This window comes from Phascolarctos cinereus, unplaced genomic scaffold (assembly GCF_003287225.1).
Source record: "Phascolarctos cinereus isolate Bilbo 61053 unplaced genomic scaffold, phaCin_HiC Scaffold_726;HRSCAF=1367, whole genome shotgun sequence".
Lineage (NCBI taxonomy): Eukaryota > Metazoa > Chordata > Mammalia > Diprotodontia > Phascolarctidae > Phascolarctos > Phascolarctos cinereus.
The window spans coordinates 174405788-174433391 of NW_027556098.1; the positions used below are offsets into that span (position 1 = coordinate 174405788).

General features: G+C 38.3%; 1 protein-coding gene across 1 annotated transcript in view; it reads left to right on the forward strand.

Moving 5' to 3' along the window:
• The first annotated feature begins 8543 nt into the window (after positions 1 to 8543).
• CBL (Cbl proto-oncogene) overlaps positions 8544 to 27604 on the forward strand; it is a 92740-nt gene continuing 73679 nt past the window's right edge. Inside the window, exons 1-2 of the mRNA XM_020984828.2 lie at positions 8544 to 8825; positions 27324 to 27571. Coding sequence (XP_020840487.1) covers positions 8634 to 8825; positions 27324 to 27571 — 440 coding nt within the window. The 5' untranslated portion in view covers positions 8544 to 8633. The remainder of the gene's footprint in view (positions 8826 to 27323; positions 27572 to 27604) is intronic.

Consider the following 27604-nt stretch of genomic DNA (forward strand, 5'->3'; position numbering starts at 1 on the left):
ACAATACCTCTGTGAGATAAGTACTACAGGTTTTATTATCTTCATATTACAGATGAGGAAACTAAATCTCAGAGAGGTTAGGTGACTTGCCCATGGTCATACAACTAGTAAGTATGAGGTAGAATTTGAACCCAAGTCTTCCCTACTAAAGTCTAATACTTTATCCATTTTGCTGTACTATCTTTCTTTGTGGGATATTATTGTTCATAATCATCTTTCATCCTTCTTCACAAGATTTTGCCTTTGGCCTCCATCTCTCTGCACTCAGCAGTTTAGTCAAGGCCTTGATGATCTGGCCCAATATACCTCTCAGTTTTTGTCTTTACTACAGGTCCTAGCTAAACAGTGCTCCTTGCAATTCCCAGACATGGCAGGTGCTTTCCATCTTGTCCTTGTTTATGCTATTTTCTCCATGTGGAATATCTTCTCTTCTGCCCCTCTTCTCCTTTCCACCAGTGAAAATCCTACTCATACTTCAAGTCCCAGCCTAAATACTCCCTCTTCCATGAAGCATTCTTTGAATTTCTCAATGGGAAATGATCTTCCCTTCCTCAGAATTTCTACAGCACATTATACTAGTCTTACAGCACTCAGAAAAACAGACAATGAGAACTGGACCAGATCCTTAAAGATCTCTAATCCACCTCTTTCATTTTATAGATAAAGAAACAGAGGCTCAGAGATGGGAAGTCATTGGTCCAAGGTTACTCTGAATTAAGAGCAGAACAAGTACTAGGTTCAGATTCCCCAACTCTCAATTTAGTACTCTTTTCCACTACTTTAGTACTCACCACATCCTATCTTTGTACTCTGTTAATTTCCTAGCACAGTGCCCTATATAAAATAGGTATTAAATATTTCTTAGATGAATGAATGAACTGACAAAGGTATGAGGAAATCTGTTGCATTAGAGCTGTATATAGTCTTTGTTGGAGCTCCCTCTAGCGGGCTTTCTACTTTTGACCTTGGCCTCAATCTACCCTTCGGGTAATTCCCCACTGGAGGCCAAGGGAAAAGAGAGAAAAAGATTAGAGGTTTACTGTCCTTCTCTCAGGCTGTAAGCTACTCCTTGCCTCTACAACCCAAAGTCCATTATCATCTCATCTCTTGGGTAAAAGACTTGGCCAGCGTTAAAAGCTGCAAAAGCTCCAATGGCCCGTTCTGGCAGGCACTGAGGCACCGGATGAATCTGTCTCTGGATAATTTTTCCTTCCTCTCTCCACCCTCTCCCTCCAGCGCCTTTGGCCAGATGCCTAATATCAGAAATAAATCTGCAGGAACAAGTATATGAACTGAAATTAACACCATACTTCCTCTAAGGAACAGAACATGGAGAGTCAGCAGAAGCCCATTCACATTTATTTACCTTTTAGGAGCATTGGATGCTGTTCTATGTACTCCAGACATTTAATAGGACTGGATGAAGATACTAACTTTGCCCAGAATTTATAATCCATGTACATAGAGGCATTATTGAATTGGTTTCTTAAATCTTTTTAACTTTTCTTCTAATGATTTCAAAGCACACTACTTCCCCAATCACACACTCTAGTGTACAGTATTGTGGAGAGTCCACACAATAGCCAAACTATACTCTTCATTTCCCTTTACATACTGTGCCATTTCCTGACTCTGCACCTTTGCTCATGTACCTTTAACTGGAACTCCCTCTCCCTATTTCTGCCTGTAATTCTTCAAGGTTTAATTCAAGTGATATCTCCTCTAAGCCTCCTAGTTAGAAGTGATTTCTCCCTCATCTTATCTCATAGCAATTTATACTTCACTTACACAGTTATGATATCTAATTTATATTATATCATCATAGTTAGCCTTGATAACAGGAAGACCGAAGACTAAGTGGCAAAAAAGGAAATGCATGAAATCCAAAAACTGCATGATCAGAAAAGGAGGTAAGCTACTCATGTAGCAAGAACAAAAGAAAATATGAATAGTTAGGGGGTTGCACTAGTAGTCATCAAACGTTAAAATACCTAGAGGAAGGTCTCTAACATATAGAATGGATCCTGGATGGATGATTTATTGGAGGATATAGACAAATGAGTGACACAGAATGAAAGGCATGGAGGCATTTTGATCTGTATCACTGAAGGGGCTACCCATATCAATGAGATCACAGATCTATTATATTTATATCTACGCATGTCATATCTTTTCCTACTAGATTGTAAGAGCCTTAAAGGCTGGAAAACTTATTTATCTTTCTATGTCCCAAGTACCTAGTATAGTGCTTTAAACACAGACAATGAATAAATATTGAATTAATTAATCAGTAAATAAATGCACTTCATTTATCTTCCCAGAATACCTGCAAGTTAAGCAGCAGAGATTCCTGTCTTCCTCCTCATCAAAAGGTCTATTTGTGTTACAGGCACTATGCTGAATACTCACAGTTCAAGATTTGATGATGCAGCAAACAACATACAGACAATAGAGAGAACACTGTAACATTCTTATAATTTACAAAGTATACTACACACATGAAAATATAACTGCTTTTAGGGAAGGAAATGAGTATGTTCTCTTCTTTGCAGGTGAAATGAGACAGTAGAACTCATGACATACTAAATAATTTATTAACAGAGCTAGAACTAGAACCTAGTCTGGAATCCTACCTTCTATACTTTATAAATCTTACAGAAAGACAGAAGGGAAAACAGTGTTATCAACAGCTGATCTTTTTATTAAGTTTAGAAAGGATGAGAGGCATTATCCTTCGAAGTCTCTGGATGTTCAGTCCAAAGGCCTCTGTATTAATGGTTATGTGCAGAGCCAATAGAGTAAGCAGACCATCCTTTCTTTTCTTTTATATTTTGAAAGTGAGAGGTAGGGCCCATACAAAAAGGATGTAGAAATAATTTTAAATAGCGGAGTGAAAACCATATACATAAAATGTTGAAGGGATCCTATATATTCTATATATTGAAGCATATTGAAGAGGAAAAGGTTTAGGAAAAAATCCACTGGATTAATTATACCAGAAGTGTACATTACATATAATGGTCCATGGATATACTTCTTACCCATTATATATTTAGTGTGTTAGTGGGAGGATAAAAGGACCTTGGGAGAAATATATATTTACTTGTATACATAACCTTTCAGAAGAACCTCAGTTAGTTTTATCCTGATTACAGGCCAGAGGTACCCGGTTTAATTTAAAAAAGAAAAAAGCATGGGAATAGCGGCTGGTTATGCATTTATCCTTTCATTCAAAGAATAGTATATTGAACACATACTATTATAAAACGTCTTGTACTAGGTACTATGGGAGCTATAAAAATGAATGATATACTTGGCCTCAATGATTTCACAATATAATAGAAAATACACATATACTGTGTACATATGTACATTCATGTATACATGTATGGATATAAATATATATACATGTGGTTGTAAATATACACACTTATATGGATATAAATACACACTTAGTAGGGAGATACGAACAAGGTGCTATAGGAGTTCAAAGGAAGGAGTGGTTTAAAGTGGTAAGCACCAAGACAGGTCAAACTTAATGAAAGGGATACCGTTTGAAAGATAAATAAGATTTCCACAGTTGTGGATGACAGATATCTAAAATAAGTAATGAGATAGGAAGAGAGCACCTAGATCAGCGTGTCTTAACTTTTTTGTGTGTCATGGACATCTTTGACAGTCTGACAAAGCCTATGATCCCTTCTCATAATAATGTTTTAAAACACATAAAATAAAAAAACCCCATAGGATTATAAAGGAAACCAAAATTATATTGAAATGCAGTTAACAAAATATTAATAAGACAAGGTCATGGACCCCTGGTTAAGAATCTCTGATTTAGAAGCCTTTGATGACTTCAAGTCACCTGACCCAGAAGAACTACATCTTCAGGTGTTGAAAGAAAGATCAGGTGTGATTGCTGAGTCACTATCAGTGATGTTGAAAAGAATAGGAAAAATAAGAGAAGTGCCATAGGATTCTAGACTAGGTTCTAATTCTAGCTCTGTTCATAAATTATTTAGTATGTCACGAGTTCTACTGTCTCATTTCACCTGCAAAGAAGAGAACATACTCATTTCCTCCCCTAAAAGCAGTTATATTTTCATGTGTGCAGTGTACTTTGTAAATTATGAGTGTTACAGTGTTCTCTCTATTGTCTGTATGTTTGCTGCATCATCAAATCTTGAACTGTGAGTATTGAGCATACTGAACAGCATACCAACTCCTATAGCACCTTGTGCCACAAGTAATGGCAAGTGTTGTCTCAATTTTCAAAAAAGAGTCTGCAAATTATAGGCCTGTGAGCTTGACTTTGATTCCTGGAAAAATTCATTAAAGAAATGAAGCAGCGATTACAAAGAATTTTATCAAGAACAGATCATGTCAGACTATTCTCATTTCTTTTTTTTTTTGACAGGATTTCTAAACTAGTAGATGAGGGGAATGTTGTGAATGTATTCTACTTAGATTTTAGCAAAGTTTTTTGATAAATTATCTCATACTATTCTTGTGGAAGAAGATGGAAAGATAGTATCACTAGATCCTCAAGTGCAGCCCCTTGACTTAATCCAAACTTCACAGAAGAAATCCCCTTAATAACAGGATTTGTTCTGTTAAACTCGGACTCAATCAAAAGGCTGCACCCAAAGACCTAGAAGGCCACAGGTGGCCTGGAGGCCCCAGGTTCCCCACCCCTAGATTAGACCATAACAAAGTTAGAGAACTCAGAACTGTTTAATTTCAAAGTAACAGGATGTCTTCACTGGAGAACACCAGGGATCTGTTATTAGCCCTGTGCCATTTAACTTTGTTATCAATAACTTGATAAAAGCATAGATTCAATGCTCATCAAATTTGCAGATGTCACAAAGCTGGGTAGCGAACACACTGGCTGCTGTGGTCAGCAGCCAAAAGGATCTTGACAAGTTACAGCTTTGGACTGAATCTAGTAAGATGAAATCCAGTAAGAATAAATATATGCTTGTTGACTTGACAAGCCTGGGATGGGATGAGGTATGATTAGATAGTAGTAGTTTGTTTGAAAAAGATCTGGATTTTTTAGGGGACTACTAGCTCAATATGAGTCAGTAATGTAGAATAGTAGTCAAAAAAGCTAATTGTGATTTTGGGTTGCATCTTAGAGAGGCATAACTTCAAGGGACAAGGAGATGATAGTCCCTCTGTATTCTGCCCTTGTCAGATCACATTTGTAATAGTGTGTTCATTTCCGGGTGCTACAGTTTTAGGAAGATATTAGAAAACTAGATTATCCAGAGGACAGCAACCAGTATGATGATGGTCTTTGAGTCTATGTCATGAAGGAATTAAAGATGTTTAGTTTAGAGAAGATTTAGAAGGAACATCATAGCTGTGGTCAAATACTGACAGACTGTCATGTTAGAGATCAGACTTGTTCAGTTTGACTCCAGAGGACAAAACCGAGAACAATGGGGAAAAATTGCAGAGGCAAATTTAGGGTTGACATCAAGAAAAACTTCCCAACCATTAGAACTGTCCAAAAGTGGGATCACCTCTAAAGGTGATAGATAGATCCCCTCCTTAGGTGCTTTCAACCAAACCACATATTGCATATATTATTATAGAGATTCCTTTCATGTCTAGGTGAGACTAGATGGCTACAGGTCTCTTTCAATAATCAAATTCTATAATTGAGTGTTGAGGGTAGGGGGATGGTGTTTGCAGTGGAGAAGATTTGGATGGCAGACAAGCAACATCACGAACAAAGGTAACAAGGCTGAAAAGTGCTGAGTGTCTTCTGGAAATAGTCTTGTTCACATAAAGGATAGATATACAAAGTAGAGAGAGATAAAGCTGGAATACTATTATAGTGTCAAAGGAGGTTAGAATTGAAAGAGACGTTAGAGACAATTTAATCTTTTGCTCTCTAACAGATAAAAACTGAGAGTTGAAGTGAAAAGTCCAATACCATACAACAAAGGTAAGGTTGGGCCAGAACATCGAAAGCATTGAATGCCAGGTCAAGGAATTTAATTACTAAATGGGCAATGGGAAATATTTAAGTTTTTGAGCAGGGAAGTTACATGATTAATCTGGCAATCACATTCAGGATAGCTTCAAGAAGGGAGGAGACTAGAGACAGGAAGTCTAAGAAACTAATGCAATAGTGAGAGCTGGGAGATAATGAAGGCCTGAAATAAGGTAGTGACACTTGCAATGAAAAATTCTGCTTCTTGAGAGCTTCAGGAGACAGGCACTTTTGCTTTTGCTGGATTTTTGTTTTTCCTTTGTCCCTGCCTTAGGACAGAATTAATGAGAAGAATTTTGCTGCTAGGAACTGATAGTGTCTTTCTCATAATCAACCTCAGAAAAAAGGGATTTGAATTGTAGAATCAGGATGTCAGAAAGGTGAATTCAGTTAACTGGTATTTATTAAGTGCCTATTATGTACCAAGCTGTGCTAATTGCTGAGGATACAAAATAAGGCAAAAGACAATTCTTGCTCTCAAAGAGTTTACAGTCTAATGGTGGAGACAACATGCAAATAACTAAGTACAAACAAGCTACAAATAAGATAAATTGGAGATAATCAACAGAGGGAAAGCATCAGTAATAATTGAATTGTAGAATCAGGATGTCAGAAAGGTTCCTTACCCAGATGAGGTATAAATTTGACTTCTCTTATCACTGCAGTGGTTTGGGGAAAAGGCAGGAACTTGGGAGTGGGGTCAGGGTTAGAAGCTGTGGAACTTTAAGTTCACACCTACCAAGCTATGACAAGGGACTTTTTATGGAGGGAGAGTTAGTTCCTTTTTCAAAAACCTTCCCAACCAAACTATTTGAGAATAAGATGAATCAGTGAAGTTGTAGAGTATATCAGCTCAGAGAAGGCATTTCTACTCCACAGTTGAAGGAACTGAGCATGCTCAGATTTCAGAAGACAATGGAGAGAGAAATGGCAAAAAAAACTAAGAGTGGAGAGTGGTATAATGGAAAGAGCATTGGATTTGGTGTAAGAGGGTTTAGAATTTAATTCTGGCTATGCTTACTACCAGTATGATTTTAGGAAAGTCATTTAACTTTTCTGAGAAATTTCCTCACCTCTAAAAAAAGGATGTCAGACTATATCTCTTAAGGTCTCTTTTAGTACTAAATCCTATGAACTGTTTACAAGTATTTGAAAGCGGAACAGGAATTAGGTTTATTCTACTTGGCCCCAGAAAGCAGATGCAATGTGTATAACCTGCACATAAACTCCATGTAAGGAAAAACAATCAGACATCTCCAAAAGTGGAATGAGGAGATAAGAGGTAATTTTTCTTCTAGTAGAATACCTCATGCTCATGTTCCAGTTGGAATAGACCATCCCTTAGGTCCTTTCTTGTTCTATGGGCAGACAAAGGGCTCCAAAAGCAGATGTTTAAAACTACAGCTACTGCTTTCACATTAGGTGGGCAAGGTCTTCACATCACATGCAACAAGTAGAGGAAGAGAATCTTGCTTAAAGCAGAAATTCAATTCCAAGAAAAGGAACACAATGTCCCAAACCCAAAAGAGGAACTGTGTTGTTTTTGTGCGTGGGGTCTGGAGGGGGCATGGAGAAGATGGTGAAGAGCACTAACCTTGAATGTGTCACCTCTTTTTAGGGGCCCCAAAGGGTTTGCCGGGTAAATGACTCCATCCCACAAGAATAATAATAATAATACAATATGGTGGTGGGATTAGCTATCATTTGCCTCTCCAACACACAACTCAATACCCCAAGGAGAAAGTGTCAAAACTCCAACCAGGGGAGTTGGGACCCTTAGGTCTAAGACCCTTCCATTCCCTTAAGCGAATCACCCACATAAAACATGGAGAGCTCAGCTTCCCGCCTGCCTTATGCGCATGCTCCTCTTCACTCACCCACCAGCAGGGTCACCTTACCCGCCCCGCCCCGTCCCGCCCCCCCCCCTCCGGCCCCAGAATGTGGGGCGTGACTTGATGGCGGCCCCCACCGCCAACTTCCTTCCTTCCTCTTATCTACCCCTGCCCCCGCCCTCCCCACTTCTGTGGGATTAATCTCCCCAATACTGGTGCGAGGAGAAGGCAGTGGGGGCCGCTGACAATCTCTCTAAATGAGGCACTCCCCTTCCTAGTTCTCTATCAGCCTCCAATGTCCTGTCAGTGTGTCCGTTTTACGGCCCCGGCGCGCGCGCACGCGATGCCTCCCTTCCCCAGCCTGGGAACGCGCACGCGCGCCGGAAGCTTGTGCTCAGCCTCGGGGTGGAGGAAAGCCGGGACGGGGGATGGTGAGGTGGAGGTGGTGCGGGTGCACGCGCTCCTTCCCTCGGCAACGCCTTCTCCTGAGCCCTCTTTAAAGGGACGCGCGCGCACCCGCGTCGGCATGCGCGTTCCTGCCGTCCCCACCCCTTCCGCGCACCGCCCCCTGCCCTCCCCTTCCCGCGCACCGCCCCTTACCCTCCCCTCAGGGCGAGCGCTCCGCCCTGGCCCCAGAGCCGGTGGCGGCTGCCGGCTGAGAGAGGCTCCGCCTCCGGTCCCCTCCCTCTTTCCTTCCTCCCTCCCTCCCTCCCTTCTTCCTTCCTTCCTTCCCTCTCGCTCGGTGCCGGGTTCCCGGGTGGGTTCCCCCCCGCTGCCCCGAGCCTCCCCGGGCCATGGCCGGCAACGTGAAGAAGGGTGCCGGGGCCGGGGGCAGCGGCGGCTCCGGGGGCTCGGGCTCGGGCGGCCTGATCGGGCTCATGAAGGACGCCTTCCAGCCGCACCACCACCACCACCACCTCAGCCCCCACCCGCCGGGAGCCGTGGACAAGAAGATGGTGGAGAAGTGCTGGAAGCTCATGGACAAGGTGAGGGGGCTCGGGCCGAGGGCGGGGGAGGGGCAGCGGCCAGGGTGGGGGAGGGGCCGGGGGCTGCGGAGGCCGGCGCAGCTGGGACCCCGGCGCGGGGCGCGGGGCGCGGGGCTGAGAGCCGGGGCGATGGGGCGGGGGTCGAAGAGCCGGGGCTCCGGGCTTTGGCTTGGAGCTGCTGAGAGTTGGAGCAAAGGTTTCTCGAGAAGCCTAGAGAGAGGAAGTCTCCGGGGAGCGCGTCCGGGGATCCAGAGTAGATGGGGCTGCAAAAACAGAGTAGGTGGATGTGTGGGTAGGGTCACGAAAAGGGTCGGGGGTGGGGGTGGGTGACAGTTGGAAGAAGAAGGCCTGGGGGAATTTGATTTCCTAGGGACCTGCAGAGTCTTTGGATCATCAGGGTATGGGTATGAACTATGATTTAGTTGGACCTGGGGTTGTTAAAATGTGCCAAGCGTTGGTGAGTTTTGTTTTTGTTTTTGCCTTTTCATTATGGTATAGCATATGGTTTCCCTTGTATTTTAATAGACTAAGGTGAAGGAAATTGGGATGTAAGATGCTTAGTGGGGGCTGGGAAGGAACTTTATTCTCTAGATATATCAAATGACTTAAGTTTGACTTTAAAAACATTTTTATTTTTTCTGTGGAATATTACATATGCAGGTATTTGTACACTGAATTGATTTGTAGGATGATTTAACCAGTTTCTGGTCCAGTGCATCATCTCCTGGGAGATGAATTGACTGCATACCTCGTCTAACCTAACTTTTTTTCTGGCTCCTTTTGGCTAGTCATTAGACTCTTTCTTAGGCCTTGCTGCTAATTTAGTTTGATTAGCGGTACAACCCAAGGAAACTTTTTCGTTCACAAATGATGAAAAATAATTCATGAACTCTCCTGTATTTAACCACTTTTAAGTTTAGTGATCAGATATTTACTCCTCTCAATCTTAGTCTTTAATAAGAAAAATAATACAAATATCCAAGATACTTGAAACAATGTTAAACCAATGTAGATTATCCGGGAGAATTCAACACGAAGTATTATATTGTGTTTCTCTCCACCTCCCCCCCACATATTTAGTGAATGACTTTGGTAACTTTGTATGTATTTCTAGTCACTTGAGGAAGGTGGAAGTGAACAACTGTTATAATACAGACAGTGGTGTTATTTCCTCTAGTAATTGTCATAATGTAGACAGTTGGTATTTCCTGTAGTGTAGAAGAGGTTGTGGTGATTCTTTACATGTCACTTAACTTCTATGTGCTTTGGTTCCTCATTTGTAAAATTCTCACTGAGTTGATTTGGAAAAACAGCTTGTGATGAAGATGTGATATAAGTTCTTAATGAGCCTTTATTATGAATTAATAGCTTGTTTTTTTTTAATCAGTGATTTAAAAATCATTCCAAAAAGTTTTCAGTGCTGTATTTGCTCATCTAAAGAATTGGTATTTTAATTCATGACACATGTGTCTGTCTGATATAGATCATATGCACAGTGGCCAGAGTGGTTGCTCTCTCTGTTCCTTGCAAGATCAAGCTTACTGGTGCTAAAATGTTAATTTCATTTTTAGTCATTGGGGTAATAAATATTCTATAAAAAGTTAGCTGCAAAAGACCTCTTGAAATCATTTGATTTTTCTTAGCTTTGAATATTTACTGTTCTTTCAGTCTGAAGTGCGTGTAGCTTAGATTTTATAATAAAGGTTGAAGGTTTTTAGAAAAGTTTGAATTTCAAATTAGTAACCTTCATCAGAGGATGGGGTGTAATATATATATAAAATTTTACAGATGGAGAATTTTCCTCAGAACCATAAAGTTCTCTCAGACTTCCTTATTTTCCTAGAAATCTAGATGTGTCTATGTTCTGCTAAGTTATCTTTTAATAGCTTCATCAGCCCTTTTATCTACTTTGGATATATTGAATTTTTATTCTGCAGAAAGTTTGTAGCCATTTGCATTAAAATAAAGAAATGCCCTGCCTTTGGGGTCAAAAATGCCTTTGGCAGTTCCTAAGGAAGGGAAGTTTTCAACTGACATCCTTACCAACTCTTAGAATTTTAGGAGACTTTTTCCACTCTTCTTATTTTTCCAAGAGGGTCCCTTATTATGTGATCTATCTACATTCCACAGCATATGTTTGACAGAATTGAAATGAAAACTCACTTCTACTTTAAAAGGTGTTGACTAGTCAGTCTTAAGACAAAATTTGTATTTTATGTACACAGGGAGGGAAAAGGAAGGGAAAGAAAGAGAATAAGCATTCATGTAGCATCTACTGTGTGCCAGTCACTGTGCTAAATGCTTTAAAAATATCATCTCATTTGATCCTCACAACAACTCTTCGAGGTAGGTGCTTTTATTATTCCCATTTTACAGTCGAAGAAACTGAGGCAAACAGACTTGCCCAGGATCATGAAGGTAGTGTCCGAGGCTGGATTTGAACTCAAGTCTTCCTGATTCTAGGTCCTGTACTCTATCCACTGTGCCACCTACCTGTCTCTACACACTCCCCACCCCACCACACCCAATCTAAAATTAAATAGCAAATCTTCTTTGAGAGAATGGAGTTTTGTAGTGGCTTGGTTGCTGGGTAATAGGATCGTCAAGCAGGGAGTTTTCTGTTCCAATCCAAATTGCTGTTGAATGAATTTATGTACAGCTTACTGTTTCCCCCAAAGTGGAAGTTGCTTGACATTTCTTTTAGGGGGAAAGGACTTAATTCTAAAGTAGACAACATGAAAAGTGCTAGTGGGAAAGGTTATTTAAGTTGACTTAAGTTCACAAATAAAGTATGCATGACTAATTATCAACAATCCTGAGACTAACTGACCCAATAAATTTATAAGGTGTATGGATGTGTGCTGGAAGCAATGGGCTTTGAGCCCTTGGTTACAAAAATAAAATCAATTATTAAGTATTTACAATGGCCTCAACCCTGGTGATGCAAGGAGACGTTAAAAACAGTCTCTTTTCTTCAAGGAGCTCATATTCTAATGAGGGAGACAACATGAAAATAACTAGGTCTATGCAGAGTACATAGGAGGTTATCTCAGAAGGGGAGGCAGTAGTAGCTAGAAAGACTCCTGTAGAAGGTTAGGGTTTGAACTGAGATTTAAAGGAAGTGGGTGGGGGAAGTTAGGAGATAGAGGTGAATAAAGAAGAGCTGGCCACAGTTGAGGGACAGCTAGTGAGAAGGCGCAGAGTTGGAGATGGAGTGTCTTGTTAGAAGAACAAGAAGGTCACAAAGCTAGATTGTACAGTACATGGAAATAACTAAAGTGTAAGGAGGCTGGAAAGGTGGGAACGGGTCAGGTCAAGGACTCTTGAAGGGAAAGAAAGGATACTTGACCCAAGAAAGTAGCAATTCAAGTATTGCAGTTTTGCCTAGTGTAGTTGAAAATTTCTTTGTTGTAACACCTTGTTGTACTTTAGGGTCATCAATATTCCTTTTACAGTTTTGTAATTTTAGATCATGTGGGAGAATGAGACTGTAGGACATACCACGGGAGTTACGGGTTTTCTTTCTAATAAATCTCTGGTATGAGAATGGTTTGGGGTTATTAAATAAGAAATAATCACAGTTAATTGAGGATTCTGGTTAGCTGAGTGCCAGTTAATCAAGGTTTTATTTGACATTTGCTCTTGGGTTTATAATTTTCAATAAATAGATGGCTCCATAATACATGGTGTTTTGAAAGTTTTAGCCTCCCTTGTTCACATCAAATTCTGTTACAGCAAATACTACATGTATATCTTTCAGCAGAGAACCCCAAATTCTGACCTCAGAATTCTTGGGTGGTCATGGTGACTATCACTTCATTGAAGAGCACAGTAACTTACTTTCTACCCATTTAAAAAAGTCCCTTTTGCTGTATTAACAGAAATTCTCACCTTATTGTATATTTTAACAAGTCTCAATATTAATTACCACAATACTTTAACAGGTTGTACAACCAGGTTTTTGAGAGCTGACAGGCCCAAATTGGGCTTTAGGGTGGTGAGAGTCTTATCAGCTAAGTAAATATTAAGCTTCTTAGAAGGAAGGAAGTTATGGGCAACAGTCACAATATACTGATTTACTATTTTTTTGAGGGATATTACTCAGTTGCTAGACAACTACTTTTCTGAATCCCAAACCTACATTGCTTAACAGAGTTTGGAGGATTCGGTCCTTAGCTTTGTACCTCCCTCTTTTCTTCTTTCCTTCCTCCCTCTCTTCTCTCCTTCCCTTATTTCCCTCCCTCCCTCTTTACCTTTCCTCCTTTCTAATATTATTGATTACCTCTTCTGTGTGAGGCATCAAGCTAGATTCTGTGGGAGATACAAAAATAAGACATATCCCTGTCCTCATGGAGCTTTACCACTCTTCCGAAGAAGGACATATACAATCAATAATTGTGCTATACAAAATAGAATGTGAAAGTGGAGTACAAGCAGTACAAAATACTGTAGTTACAGAGGAGAGAGAACCATTTCCGCTTGAGGGGGAGGTTTCACAGGTGTCACTGGCTGGAGAAATATGCTACTAAAGGAAGAACCAGATACTTCAACTGATGGAAGGGGGAAGGCTAAGAAAAATAAGTGAATTACTTTGTATTAAAAGTATTAATTCAGTTTGAGTTAGTGATAAGCTTAATATTCAGGCATTTTCATTGGAATTGCTACCTCATCAGTGGGAATAACAGGCAGGCTGTGTAGAACAGATTATTATTTTGTCAAAGTTTTTGGTACTGTGCTTAAAAAAATGTTATCAGGAGTACAGCATTCCTTTTTAATATGTTGATTCATTTCTACTTGACAATGAAGTTTATTGTAAAGTTTCCACTAAACTTTTTCCTTTTTTTTTTTTTTGCTATGCAGTGCGCTTAAGTGACTTGCTGGGGTCACAGAGCTAGTAAGTGTCAAGTGTCCGAGGCTGGATTTGAACTCATGTCCTCCTGACTTTAGGGCTGGTGCTGTATCTACTGTGCCACCTAGCTTCCCCACCACTAAACGTTTTTAAAAGGCTCACTGTTTTGCATGCCACTACATTACTATCACGTGGTATGCCATGGATGGTTCCTTCCATAGCCCCCAAAGAAAATATCTTCGGATAGTTGTAGAAAATAATGGAAAAATAAGTTTCCATTATAATAGAAATCTGTGAGTCAGCAGACATTGCTGGACTTTTTCTGTTATGTTTACCTGTAAGCATAGAAAGAGCCAGGTTTCTTGCATGTAAATGTTTATTAATTTGATGAGGAAAAGTGTTTCTATAATGAGCTTTTTAATCCATAATTACTTATTTCAAATAGTGCTCTATTTACTAGACTTTAATGTCAAAATAAAAATACTTTGGATAGTTTATTATAATGAATCTAACTTTTTTTTTTAGGCAGCTGGGGTTAAGTGACTTGCCCAGGGTCAATGAGGCCAGATTTGAACTCAGGTCTTCCTGACCCCAGGGCTGGTGGGGTCCACTGTACCACCTACCTGTCCCTAACGAATCTAACTTGTATAATCAAGCAATTAATAAGCATTTATCAAGAGGCTTCAGGAACTACTAGCTGTTAGGGGTACAAAGATAAAAATGAAATGGTCCCTGACCTCAGGGAACATTCGTTCTATTCAGGGAGACACATATAAATATATACATAAGGCCACTAGTAGCTTGGAAGTCATAAAAGGCTTCATCTAGGAGGTGGCAGAGGAATTATATTTTAAAGGAAAAGAGGAATTCTAAGGATGTAATTCAGTAGAGTGCACTGAGAATTATGAGGGGAGATCCTGTTTAATAGAAATGGGAAATGGATTGTCACATATGCAGAACAAGAAGAAGACCAGTTTGTTTGGACCAGAGTATGTGTGGAGTATAGTGTATAATAAGCCTGGAGAGGTAGCTTTGAACTAAGCGATGAAGGACTTTAACTTCGAACAGAGGAGTTTGTATTGACCCTTGGGATAATAGAGAGACAATGGTATTTATTGAGCAGAGAAGTAACCTGTGCTTTAGGGTTGTCACTGGCAGCATTGTAAATTATAACTTGAAGACATAAGCAGTGAGGCAGGAACACCAATTGAGAGGTTATTGAAGTAGTTAAGGCAAGAGGTAATTAAAGTATGAAGTAGGGTGGTAGATATGTTTAGAGAGGAGATGGTTGCAATATGGAACTATTATTGGCAAGATTTGGCAACTGATTGGAATTTGTGGGATGAGAATGATGAGTCAGTCATACATTACTCTGAGGTTGTGAACCTGGTTGATGGAAAGATGGTGTAGTACCTCCAACAAAAATAGGGAAGTTCAGAAGAGAGATGGAGTTTTGGGGAAAAGATACTGAGTTCTGTTTTAGACATGTTGAGTGTGAGATGCCTACGGTAAGTCTAGTTGGAAATGTCTAGTAAGCAATTGGTGATGGGACTAGAGTTCAGCAAACACTAGGGCTGGATCTTTGCATATACATTATAATACATATATTATAGATAGATAGGAAAGAGGAGAGTGAGAGATGAAATCGTATTTTCCCAATTCCATTTTATTTAGGGGGAAACATTTTACAGAATTGAATCAAAGTACTTAATAGATGTGATATTTTATTTTATTTTTTTAAAATTTATTTTATTAATTTATTTTGATTTATCAACAATCACTTCCATATGCTTTTGAGTTTAAAATTTTTCTCCCCCTTCCTCCCCATCACCCTCCCCGGGATGGCGCACAATCTGATATAGGCTGTACATTTACATTCTTATTAAACATATTTTTGCATTAGTGAAGTTGTAAGTAAAAATTAAAACCAATAGTAGGAACCATCAGGAAGAGGAAACAAAACTCAACAGAAGAGAAAAAAAAAGATAGCAATTCAACTTCTATAGTTCTTTCTTTAGATGTGGATAGCATTTTCCATCACGAGGCCTCTAGATGTGATATTTTAATATTTATTATCAGTGCTTCCATATCAGTGAAACTAGGTTAGATATTCTTCATTATTAAATGAGAGAACTTGGTTTGGGAATTCATGTATGTAGTGATAGTGGTTTTTGAGGAAAGCAAGGGTAGTTACCTAATACTAATTAAAACATTTTCAGTAAAACTTTTTTTGCATGTGTTTACTATTGTTGTTCATCTAAGGAGCCACATTCCTCAAAATATCATATGATAAAAGATTTATTAATAATAGCCTGTAGGGATTGGTATTGTTCTTTAGTACTGATAGAGTTTCTGAAGTATTAACACTATTCACACTAGAAATAATGTATTCATAGCTTCTAAAGTACTTTTTACTGTTAAAAACACTTCCCCTAGTGAGATTATCTTGTAGCATTTAAAGCTTGTTAGACTGATTAATGGTTTGAAAATTCCATGACTAAGCATGCTTTCAGTCTTTAATTTTTAATGATTTTCTGACAACATTTTTTTCTTCTCTGCTACATTTTACTTTTCCTCATCTTTAAAATGGGGGAAATAGGTATGACTTATGTTAGAGTTTTGGGGAGAAAGAATTACAGGAAAGCCATTATGAAATATTTCTAGGATGATAATATTTTGTGTTGGGTCAACCAGGAGCATTGAAGGCCGTATTCAAGCCTGATCCCATAAAATTCCTTCCCTCAACAATTTCATGAAGGGGAAGGAAGGCCAGAACATAAGAACCTGTGGTTTTTATTGATCTCTTGCTGTGCTTGAACATAACCATTTTCCAAAGGCTGACTGGCATGAAGGTTTCTCTTATAAGAAAGCTACAGGCCAGTCACCCATGCTAGTAACCTTGGTGTCATCCTTGACTCCTCACTTGCATTCACCCCCACATATCCAATTTATTGCCAAGTTTTGTTTCTACTTTTACAACATTTCTCCTATGTGCCCTTCTCTCTCTCTGTGTGCCCACCTTGGTGCAGCCCCTCAGCATCTCATTCTTGTTGATTGGCCTCTTTGCTGATCTTCCTGAAACATAGGTCTGACCATATCACTCCCATACCACTCATCCAATAAACTCTAGTGGCTCCCTGTTATCTCCAGGATCAAATATAAAATCTGTTTAGCTTTTAAAGCTCTTCACAGTCTTGCTTCTTCCTGTCTTTCCAGTCTCCTTACACTTTACTACCCTCCTCATTCTTTACAATCCAGCAACCTCTGCCTTCTTTCTGTTTCTTCATACTGTTCACTAGCTGCTCCCCATGTATGTAATGCTCTCCCTTTTCTCTCTCCTCATCTCTCCCTTCTGACTTCCTTCAAGGCTTAGTTGAAATCCCACCTTCTGTAAGAGGCCTTTCCTGACATCCTCTCCCTTTCCCCCAGTGCCTTCTCTGAGATTACTTTCCCTTTACGTTGTACACTATATCTTACTTGTACAGAGTTGATACCATGTTGTCTCTTTCTTCAGAATGTTAGTTCTTTGAGGGCAAGGACTGTGTTTTTGCCATTCTTTGCGTCCTAGGTGCTTAACACAGTGCCTGGAATATAGTAAATGCTTAATAAATGCTTGTTGACTGACTAGTTCTACCTTGTAAGTTTGGAAAAGGTGTTGACTGGCCTAGTAGTAGCAGATAGTATCAGGAATTAGGCTTCTTACCACTACCTGTTAACATTTTCCAAGCTCTTGGAATCTATGAGGAACAACTTAAATGAGGCTAACTCCTTAGCATTATGTGGAGGGGTAGGGTCCTGCATAACTCCATCAATCTCTTCCATTTATCTGTTTATTTCAGCTACCTTTAAGAGTAGCACACAAGGACCCTGCACCAACACAAAAGAAACATTTTTTAAGTGTTTGGTATATATGTTGTCTTCCTGCATTAAATTGTAAGCTCCTTGAGGGCAGGGAATATCTTTTTCTTATTTGTATCCCCAGTGCTTAACACAGTGCTTTACTATATAGTAGGCATTTAATAAATGCTTATTGTTTGTTAATTTTTTTTTTTTATTACAAGAATCACTTCCACTGAGGCTTTACTCCTACGGTTCAATGTGACCTGAAGGTTACTTTACCAGGGTGAGGAACCTGTTGCATTGAGACCACATGTAAGTTTTCCCCCTAGGTAAAGCCATGCAGACTTCAGGTCAAGATCTTCTATAGAGTTAAATAAGTGTAGTGTTCGTACAAAGTTTATGCTGTACTCAAAGTAATTTCTGGTTTTAGATAGCACTTAACAACCTGGGGGAATCAGAAAAGAGCTCATGTAAGAGCTGGCACCTGAACTATACTGTGAAGGAAACTAGGGATTCGACAAGTCTTGGAGGGAGTGTGCTTAAATTTGGGGAAGAAGCTGTGCAAAGGCATGAAGAAGGGAAGTGAAATGCCTTGTAGGGGAACAGCTTAGTGGCCAGTGCTATTGGAATGAAGGAAGAGTAATATGAAACAAGACTAGAAGGTAAGTGGGCAAGATTGTGGAGGGCTTTGATATTGCAGGCTGAGGATTTTGTTCATCTTATAGATAATAGTAAGGTTTTTGAGAGGGGGAATGACATGGTCAGATACATATTTTAGGTTTATTAATTTGGCAGCTGTGAGAAAGGAAGTAGAGAGGAGCGAGTCCAGAGACCAATTAGGAGGCTGTTGCAATGTTCCAGGTTAGAGGCAATGGAGGGCCTTGACTAGGGTAGAAGTTCTGTAAGTAGAGCAGATGCTAAATAGAAGAAGAGTAGCTAGAATCAGCATGATCAAAAAATTGATAAGAGCTGGAAGTGACATAAATGCCAATGTTACTTTTACATTTTCTAAATTTACTAAAGGAAGAATGACCTAGAGATACCTGGTCCCAATTTTCTCCTTTCCCTCAAATGCATCAGCTTAAATTTCACCAAAGAAACAAAAGCAATCACCAGTTTTTGAAAATCTTTCAAAATTATCCCCAGATAAAAGTTGTGTGTGTGTGTGTGTGTGTGTGTGTGTGTGTATAAAACACTGGCATTTTTGTCACTTCCAGTTTATAGTAAATATTTCATGTCTGCATTTACAGAAGTAGTCATGGTATTCATGGTGGAGATTCAGGGATTAGAATTAGATTGACTACAGTCAAGCTATCATAACATCCTAGTTACTATCTAATTGCATATTTAAGAACATGCTCACTTGGCTGCCTTATGCTCTTCTGGGGATTTTGGTTTGCAACCATGAGGGACAGGGGTGTTTCTAAAAAGTGCTTTAGTGCTGTTCAAGAAATCTGATTTAGTAATTATAGTTCAAACTTCTGAATAGAATTTTGTTAAATGGGTGGAGAACAGTAATTAGGAGTAAAAAGCTTTTCTTATGCCCATTTTGGAAGCTGTTTCATTTTTTAAAAATTGGGGGGAGTTGTTAATTATTCTGTCTTATAAATGCAAGTTGCTTTAGTTAAAAGCTGTTAAGTTCCTCAAGTCGATTGATTTTTATAGTCTCTTAGGTGTACAGAATTTTCATTGTTTTATCCATACACTAATACTTTGAAGTTTTTCCTTTTGTTTTACATTACATTTATTTCCTGACAAATTGAATTTTTAAATAACTTGGTTGAATTATACTCTGAACAAGTTAAATAATAATAGGGAATTGATAGCAAAACTAAGAAAATATGGTGGAAATTCTACTAAATCTTTTATTCCAGTTAAGTATGTAAAACTTTTTGGAGGGTAAATACTTCACTGGGTAAGATGGATATACAAAAATTTAAAAAGTGCCTAGTTTTAAGGAGGCAGTAATCATAAAAAGTATGGATTTGTATTTTCTGTTTTTCTGTATCACACTAAAAAGTGCAAACTCTTTAGTGCAGAACATTGTTAAGATTTAATAGCCCAAAACCAAACCTTTTATTCTTCTGTCCACATTCTCTAGGTTAATTTTTATTTTTTACAATTTTTCAAGGAGAATTTTATTCTTAATTAATATGATCATTCAAATTTTCCAATTTTTAAAAAAATCTACTGAACACTTTACTTGACCAAAGAAAATTGAGAAAGTAGAGGCAGTTGCTAGGTGGAACAGTGGATGAAGTGCCAGGCCTAGAGTTAGAAAGACCTGAATTCAAAACTGTCACTATGTGACCCTGTCACTTAACCCTGATGCCTCAGTTTCCTCATCTTTAAAATAATCTGGGGAAGGAAATGGCAAAGCACTTCAGTATCTTGGTTAAGAAAATCCCTAAAAGGGGATCAAAAAAAGTTGGACATGACTGAAAAACTAAATAACAGAGGCAGTGAGACATCTATTGTGAATGTAGTGTACAAGGGTTCCTGATGGTTTCCCAGACTCTGCACTTCTCTTTTTGACATTGTTGTGAATGATACTTTAAGTTTATAAGATGGAGAAAGAAGTAAGGCAGTTATTTTTCTTACTGTAGGATAATGAAAATTAAAAAAATTGAAAACAAATTTGATTAGAAAGGAGTTATGTTTCAGTTTTTTCCTTAACATTGGAGTGTTTATAGAATTTTCTTAAGCCTGAAATAGTTGAGCTCCCTATTTCCTTAGCAGCTCATTAAGCCTGCTTATTTAAATTCATTGTAGACTAAGGGCAGGTTGCTCTAGATTTTAATGCTCTGTTAACTATTGACTTGAAATAGTCACAGAGAACTTTTTTTGGGAAACCTTTCCATCTTATTAAACTCTGAGGATATATCCTTTTTCTTTCCCACAAATGATCCCAGATTTTAGCAGAGTGTTTTTTAGGGGACAGCAGGCTTAGATTCTTCTTATAACTAATGTTGCATAATCAGTAATTACTAGGCTGATAGCATGTAGTGTATATGGACACTTGAGGAGTTAGTGTAGTACTAACAGCTACTTGGGGGTAGAGCGGGAGGATTACTTGTCTCTAGCTATGGGTAGGTGCAGATACTCTTTTTTTTTTTAAAGGACAGGCTGGCTGGCCTGGACCCTGGGAGGAAGAAGCTTAACAGCTGCAGCGGACAGGCATTTTTTTGGTTTCTGTGTGTTGTCTGCAGCAGTTTTTCTTGACAGGAGACCAAACCTCATGTTTTTTTTTTTCCTCCAATTACCAAATGGTTACCTAAAGCAAGATGGAGCCACATATTATTAGTGAAATAGCTGTGGCTATTGCCAGGAATAAAGGGGACAATTTTCAGTATATTTATAAGCAATAAAAGGATGAAGGTTAGCTACTTGCCCCTTTGCAGAGACTGGTCTTAGCTGCATAGCAGTGGCCATCTGGTGGAATATGGAGATTTATATAATATTGGAATTGAAATGAGCCTATGAGGTAATTTGGTCCATTCTAACTCCCTTCATTTTACGGGAGGAGAAAATAGGTCCAAAGGGGGTAAAATATTTCACCCAATGTCATATAGCTAGTTTATGGCAGGTTGGAAATTTAGTCCAATGTTCTTTCTTTTATGTCTTTTAAGTGCTGCAAAATACTGCTTCTTCCATGAAGTCTTCCCTGATTTACATGCCTAATCCAACCCCCCACATCAATAACAATCTTTATCCTCTTGAACTTCATGTAATATTTGATATGCACCTATCTTTAGGATTAGGTCATTTAGTTTTTAATTAATTTTTTAATCTAGTCTTCAATGCCACTTTATTAAATATAATTTTTATTGCATTATGGTCAGGAAAAGATGCATTTAGTATTTCTGCTTTTCTGCATTTATTTATGAGGTTTTAATGCCCTGATACATGGGCAGTTTCTGTGAAGGTGCCATGCATAGCTTCTCAAAGAACATAGATATACTCCCTTCTCTACTCACATTCAGTATTCTCTAGAGATTTATCTAACTTTTCCAAAATCCTGTTCTTTAACTAGGTCTCAGGTAAATTGAGGTTTCCTCTCCGCCTTATAATTTTACTGTCTATTGCTTCTTGTTACTCATTTAATATTTCCTTCAAGAATTTGGATTCAGTGCCAATTGGTGCATATACGTTCAATATTGTTTATGGTACATTTTAGCAAAATATAGCTTCTCTGATTGTCTCTTTTAATTAGGTCTATTTTTGCCTTTGTTTTGTCTGAAATCGTAATAGCTACTCCTGAATTTTTTTACTTCATCTAAAGCGTAATAGATTCTCCTATAGCCCCTTATTTTAACTCTGTGTGTATCTTTCTGTTTCAAGTGTATTTCTTATAAAGAACATATTGTTAGGTTGTGGTTTCTAATCTGTTCTATTCTCTTCCATTTTATGGGTAAGTTCATCCCATTCACAGTTATTATTAATAAATATGTATTTAACTGGCCGTGCATTCCTAGTATAAATCCAACCTGAACATAATGTTTGATCTTTGTGATATATTGTTATAATCTCTTTGCTAGTATTTAAACTTTTTGCTTTAATATTCATGAGGGAAATTGGTCTATAGTTTTCTTTCTCTATTTTTGCCCTTTCTGGTTTAGGTATCAAAGCCGTATTTGTGTCACAGAAGGCATTTTTCTTCCTTTAAGTATAAGTAATTATGCTTATTCCTTTAAGTAAAGGACTCCTTTACTTTTTTTTTTCAAACAGTTTATATAGTATTGGAATTAATTATTTTTTAAATGTTTGGTAGATTTGGTTGTAAATCCATCTAGTCCTGGGAATTTTTTTCCTTGGGGAGATCATCCATGACTTGTTCAATTTATTTTTCTAAGATAGGGTTATTTAGGTATTCTATCTCTTCTTCTGTTAGTCTGGGAAATTTATATTTTGGTAAATATTTGAACTAGACTTTGAAGGAGGGAAAGGATTTCAACAGCAGAGAATGAGATTGGGGAATGGAGAGTAGCCCACTTTGGCTCAATAGGGAGTAAGAATATAGTAAAACTGGAAAAATAGGTTGGAATCAATTTGTAGAATTTTATTAGCTTGGAATTTGCCTAGAATACCAGGCTAAGGAGTTTTTGTTTTATTTTGGTAAGCTCTGGGAGCCTCTGAAGATGTGAAGAAGGCACATCTGTAATGGAAAGAACGATGGACTTGGAGTGAGGAGAGACCTGGATTGAAATCCTACATCTGATCCTTATTAGCTGTGTGATCTTATGGAAATCATGTAACTTTTCTGAACCTCAGTTTTTTTTTTTTAAATCTCATCACTGTAAAATGGAGATTACAAAATCTATAGGACCTGTTTCATAAGGTTATAAGGATTAAATGTAAAGCACTTTGTAAAACCTTAAATCCTTATATAAATGTGAGCTATCATTATCATTTTTGTTGTTAGTATTTATTAAGCACCTACTATTTGTCAGGCTTGTCCTAAGCACTGGGGATACAAAGAAAGGCAAAAGACAGGGAGATATTATTCAAACCTATGTACAAACAAGCTATATATGGGATACAACTGGAAATAATCAACAGAGGGAAGGCACTAGAAATTAAGGGGATTGGGAAAGGCTTCCTGTAAAAGGTGGGGTATCAGCTGAGACTTGAAGGGAGCTACAGCGGAGGAGGAGGAGGAGGAGGAAGGGGAGGAGGAGGGGGAATAGCATTCCACACTGGGGGGACAACCTATGAAAATACCTAAGTCAGGAAATGGAGTGTCTTTTTCAATGAATAACAAGGAGGCCAGTGTCACTGGATTGCAGAGTACATTGCCTATGTGTGTGGTTGTGGTGTAAGGTGTAAGAAGACTGGAAAAAGTAGGGGGAACATCCTATGAAGGACTTTGAATGTGAAACAGGATTTTATTTTGATCCTGGAGGTGATAGGGAACCACTGGAGTTTGTTTTATTTATTTTTTATTAATTAATTTATTTTGATTCATCAACAATTTTTCCATAAGCTTTTGAATTTAAAATTTTTTTTCCCCCTCCTTCCCCACCTCCCTCCCCAAGGTGGCACACAATCTGATATAGGCTATACATATACATTCCTATTAAACATATTTTCACGTTAGTCACATGGTAAGGAAGAATTAGAACCAATAGAAGGAACCACAAGAAAGAGGAAACAAAACAAAAGGAAAAAAAAGAGCAAATAGTATGCTTCCATCTGCATTCAAACTCCATAGGTCTTTCTCTGGAAATGGATAACATTTTCCATCATGAGACTTTTGGAGATATCTTAGATCCTTGCATTGCTGAGAAGGGCTAAGTCTATCTAAGTTAGTCATAGCACAACGTGGCTGTTACTGTGTTCGATGTTTTCCTGGTTCTGCTCACTTCACTCAGCATCAGTCCATGCAAGTCTTTCTAAAGGTTTTTCTGAAGTCCACCTGCTCGTCATTTCTTATAGCACAATAGTATTCCATTTTACATTCATACACCACAGTTTGTTCAGCCATTCCCCCGTTGATGGGCATGCCCTCAATTTCCAATTCTATGCCACCACAGAAATAGCTGCTATAAATATTTTTGTACATGTGCATGATTTCCTCATTTGTATGATTTCTTTGGGATATAGCCCTAGAAGTGCTATTGCTGGGTCAAAGAGTATGCACATTTTTATAGCCCTTTGGGCATAGTTCCAAATTGCTCTCCAAAATGAATGGATTATTTCACAATTCCACCAACAATGCATTAGTGTTCCAATTTTCCCACATCTTCTCCAACATTTATCATTTTCCTGTTTTGTAATGTTGGCCAGTCTGATAGGTGTAATATAGTACCTCAAAGTTGTTTTAATTTGCATTTCTCTAATCAATAACGATTTAGAGCATTTTTTCATATGACTATAGATGGCTTTAATTTCTTCATCTGAGAACTGCCTATTCATATCCTTTGACAATTTATCAATTGGGAAATGACTTGTGTTCTTATAAATTTGACTTAATTCTCTATGTATTTTAGAAATTAGGCCCTTATCAGAGACACTGGTTATAAAAATTCTTTCCCAGTTTTCTGCTTCCCTCCTTATCTTGGTTGCATTGGCTTTGTACAAAACCTTTTCAATTTAATGTAATCAAAATTATCCATTTTGCATTTCATAATGTTCTCTGTCTCCTGTTTGGTCATGAATTCTTCTGTTCTCTGTAAATCTGACAGGTAAACTATTGTTTGCTCTCCCAGTTTGCTTGTAGTATCAGCCTTTATATCTAAATCGTGAACCCATTTTGACTTTATTTTGGTATATGGTATGTGATTTTGGTCTGTGCCTAGTTTCTGCCATACTCTTTTTCAGTTTTCCCAGCAGTTTTTGTCAAATAGTGAGTTCTTATCCCAGAAGCTGAGGTTTTTGGGTTTATCAAATAGTAGATGACCATAGTCATTGACTACTGTGTCTTGTATACCTAACCTATTCCATTGACCCACCACTCTTATTTCTTAGCCAGAACCAAGCAGTTTTGATGATTGTTGCTTTATAACACAATTTAAGATCTGGAACAGCTAGGCCGCCTTCCCCTGCATTTCTTTTCATTAGTTCCTTGATATTCTGGACCTTTTGTTTCCAAATGAATCTTGTTATTATTTTTCTAACTCTATAAAATAATTTTTTGGTAGTTTGATTGGTATGGCACTGAATAAGTAAATTAGCTTAGGTAGAATTGTCGTTTTTATTATATTAGCTTGGCCTACCCATGAGCAGCTGATGTTTTTCCAGTTATTTAGATCTGACTTTGTGTGAAAATGTTTTTATAATTGTGTTCATATAGTTCTTGGGTTTGTTTTGGTAGATTAACTCAAATATTTCATAATGTCTACAGTAACTTTAAATGGAATTTCTCTTTCTATCTCTTGCTGTTGGGCTTTGTTGGTAATATATAGAAATGCTGATGATTTATGTGGGTTTATTTTATAGCCTGCAGCTTTGCTAAAGCTGTTTATTATTTCAGGTAGTTTTTTACTTCATTCTCTAGGATTCTCTATGTATATCATGATATCATCTACAAGGAGTGATAGCTTTGTTTCTTCTTTGCCTATTTTAATACCTTCAATTTCTTTTTCTTCTCTTATTGCTAAAGCTAACTTTTCCAGTATCATATTGAACAACAGTGGTGATAATGGACATCCTTGTTTCACCCCCCCAATCTTATTGGAGATGCTTCTAGCTTGTCCCCATTACGTATGATGCTTGCTGAAGGTATTAGGTAGATGATTGAGAAAGAAAGACTCCATTTATTCCTATGCTCTCTAATGTTTTCAGTAGGAATGGGTACCACTGGATTTTATTAAGTAGGGAGGTGACGTGGTCAGATGTGCTTTAGAAAGATCACTTTGGTAGCTGAGGATGGAAAGGAGTAGGGAGACTTTTGTCAGGGAAACCCACTAGTAGGCTACTGCCATAGTTCAGGTGTGAGAGCCTATACCAGCGTGGTAGCAATGTTACAAGAGATGAGGGGGCATATGCAAGATGTGTTATAAAGATATAAATTAGTAGTCCTTGGCAACAGATTGGATATGGTAGGGGTTAAGAGAGAGTGAGGAGTCAAGAATGACACATAAGTTGTGAGTCTGGGTGACTGGGAGGATGGTGGTACTCTCAATATTAACACGGAAGTTCGGATTGTAGGGAAGGTTCTGGGGGAAAGATAATGAGTTCAGTTTGGACATGTTGAGTTTAAGATGTCAACAGGACTTCCAATTGAAGATGTCTAGTGGGCAGTTGAAGATATGAGACTGGATGTCAGCAGGGAGGTTTGGATTTGATAAGTAGATATGAGAATCATCTGCATAGAGATGATAATTGAATCCATGGGAGCTGACGATTTCACTGTGTGAAGTAGTTTAAAGAGAGAAGAGAAGAGGACATGCATTGGGAAGATCCTTCTGGTAGTGGTGTGATGGATAGATTGAAGGGTGAAGAACTGTAGATAGGAAGGCAAGTTAGGAGGTTATTACAAAGTCCATGAGCTAGCATTGTTGCAATGGAGAAACACTAGAAACTTTCCCAGTGCAAACTGGTGTAAAGAAAAGATGGCTTCTCTATCCACTATTATTTGACATAGTTTTAGAAATGCTAGCTATAGCAATAATGTCAGATAAGCAAATTATAAGTATAAATATTGGTAAGGAGGTAAAATTATCCCTATTTGCAGATGACATGATGGTATCCTTAGAAAACCCCTGAAAATCAGCTAAAAAAATGAGATTGATTGGTTTCAGTAAAATAACTATATGCAAAATAAAAATAGAAAAAAATCATCAGCATCTCTATATAGTACTAACAAAAACCAGGGGAAAATGGTAAGGTAAGTTCCATTCATAGCGATAGGAGCTAGACCTGTGATTTCATTGGTATAGGGAGCTCCTGAGTGAGGAAACTCTCCACCAATGAAGGTCTACACTTTCTCTTCTGAGCACTGAAAGGTTAAGTGACCTCCCTATGGTCACACAGCCAGTAGTGTTAGATTTACCATAGCAACTCATGCATTAGTCTGCTAAGGAAATTTGTTGGTGGAGGGCGTACCTAACACTGAGGAATTGCAGTTTTTGAATTGTTGAAGATTCTGTTGCTCATTTTTATTGACTCTTTATGTTTGCTTGGTATATAAAGAACATTTTCTTAAGTTATTCAGTTAGTGATGTACAAAGAGCTTAAATATAGACCATTTAATGCATTTCTGGAATATCCTCCTTGGTTTTCAGATAATTAGTCATAGTTAACCATTAAATCAGAAGTTTGAAACTGTCCTTGATTTTTACATACTTTTCCTTTTCAATTTGTTCCAGGTGGTGCGTTTGTGTCAGAATCCAAAGCTGGCTCTAAAGAATAGTCCTCCTTATATATTAGACCTGCTACCAGATACCTACCAGCATCTTCGAACAATCTTGTCAAGATACGAGGGGAGAATGGAGACACTTGGAGAAAATGAGTATTTCAGGGTATTCATGGAAAATCTGATGAAGAAAACTAAACAGACCATCAGCCTTTTTAAGGAAGGGAAAGAGAGGATGTATGAGGAGAATTCTCAGCCTAGGTAATGGAGAGCTCCACGGAAATGCTCGAGGTT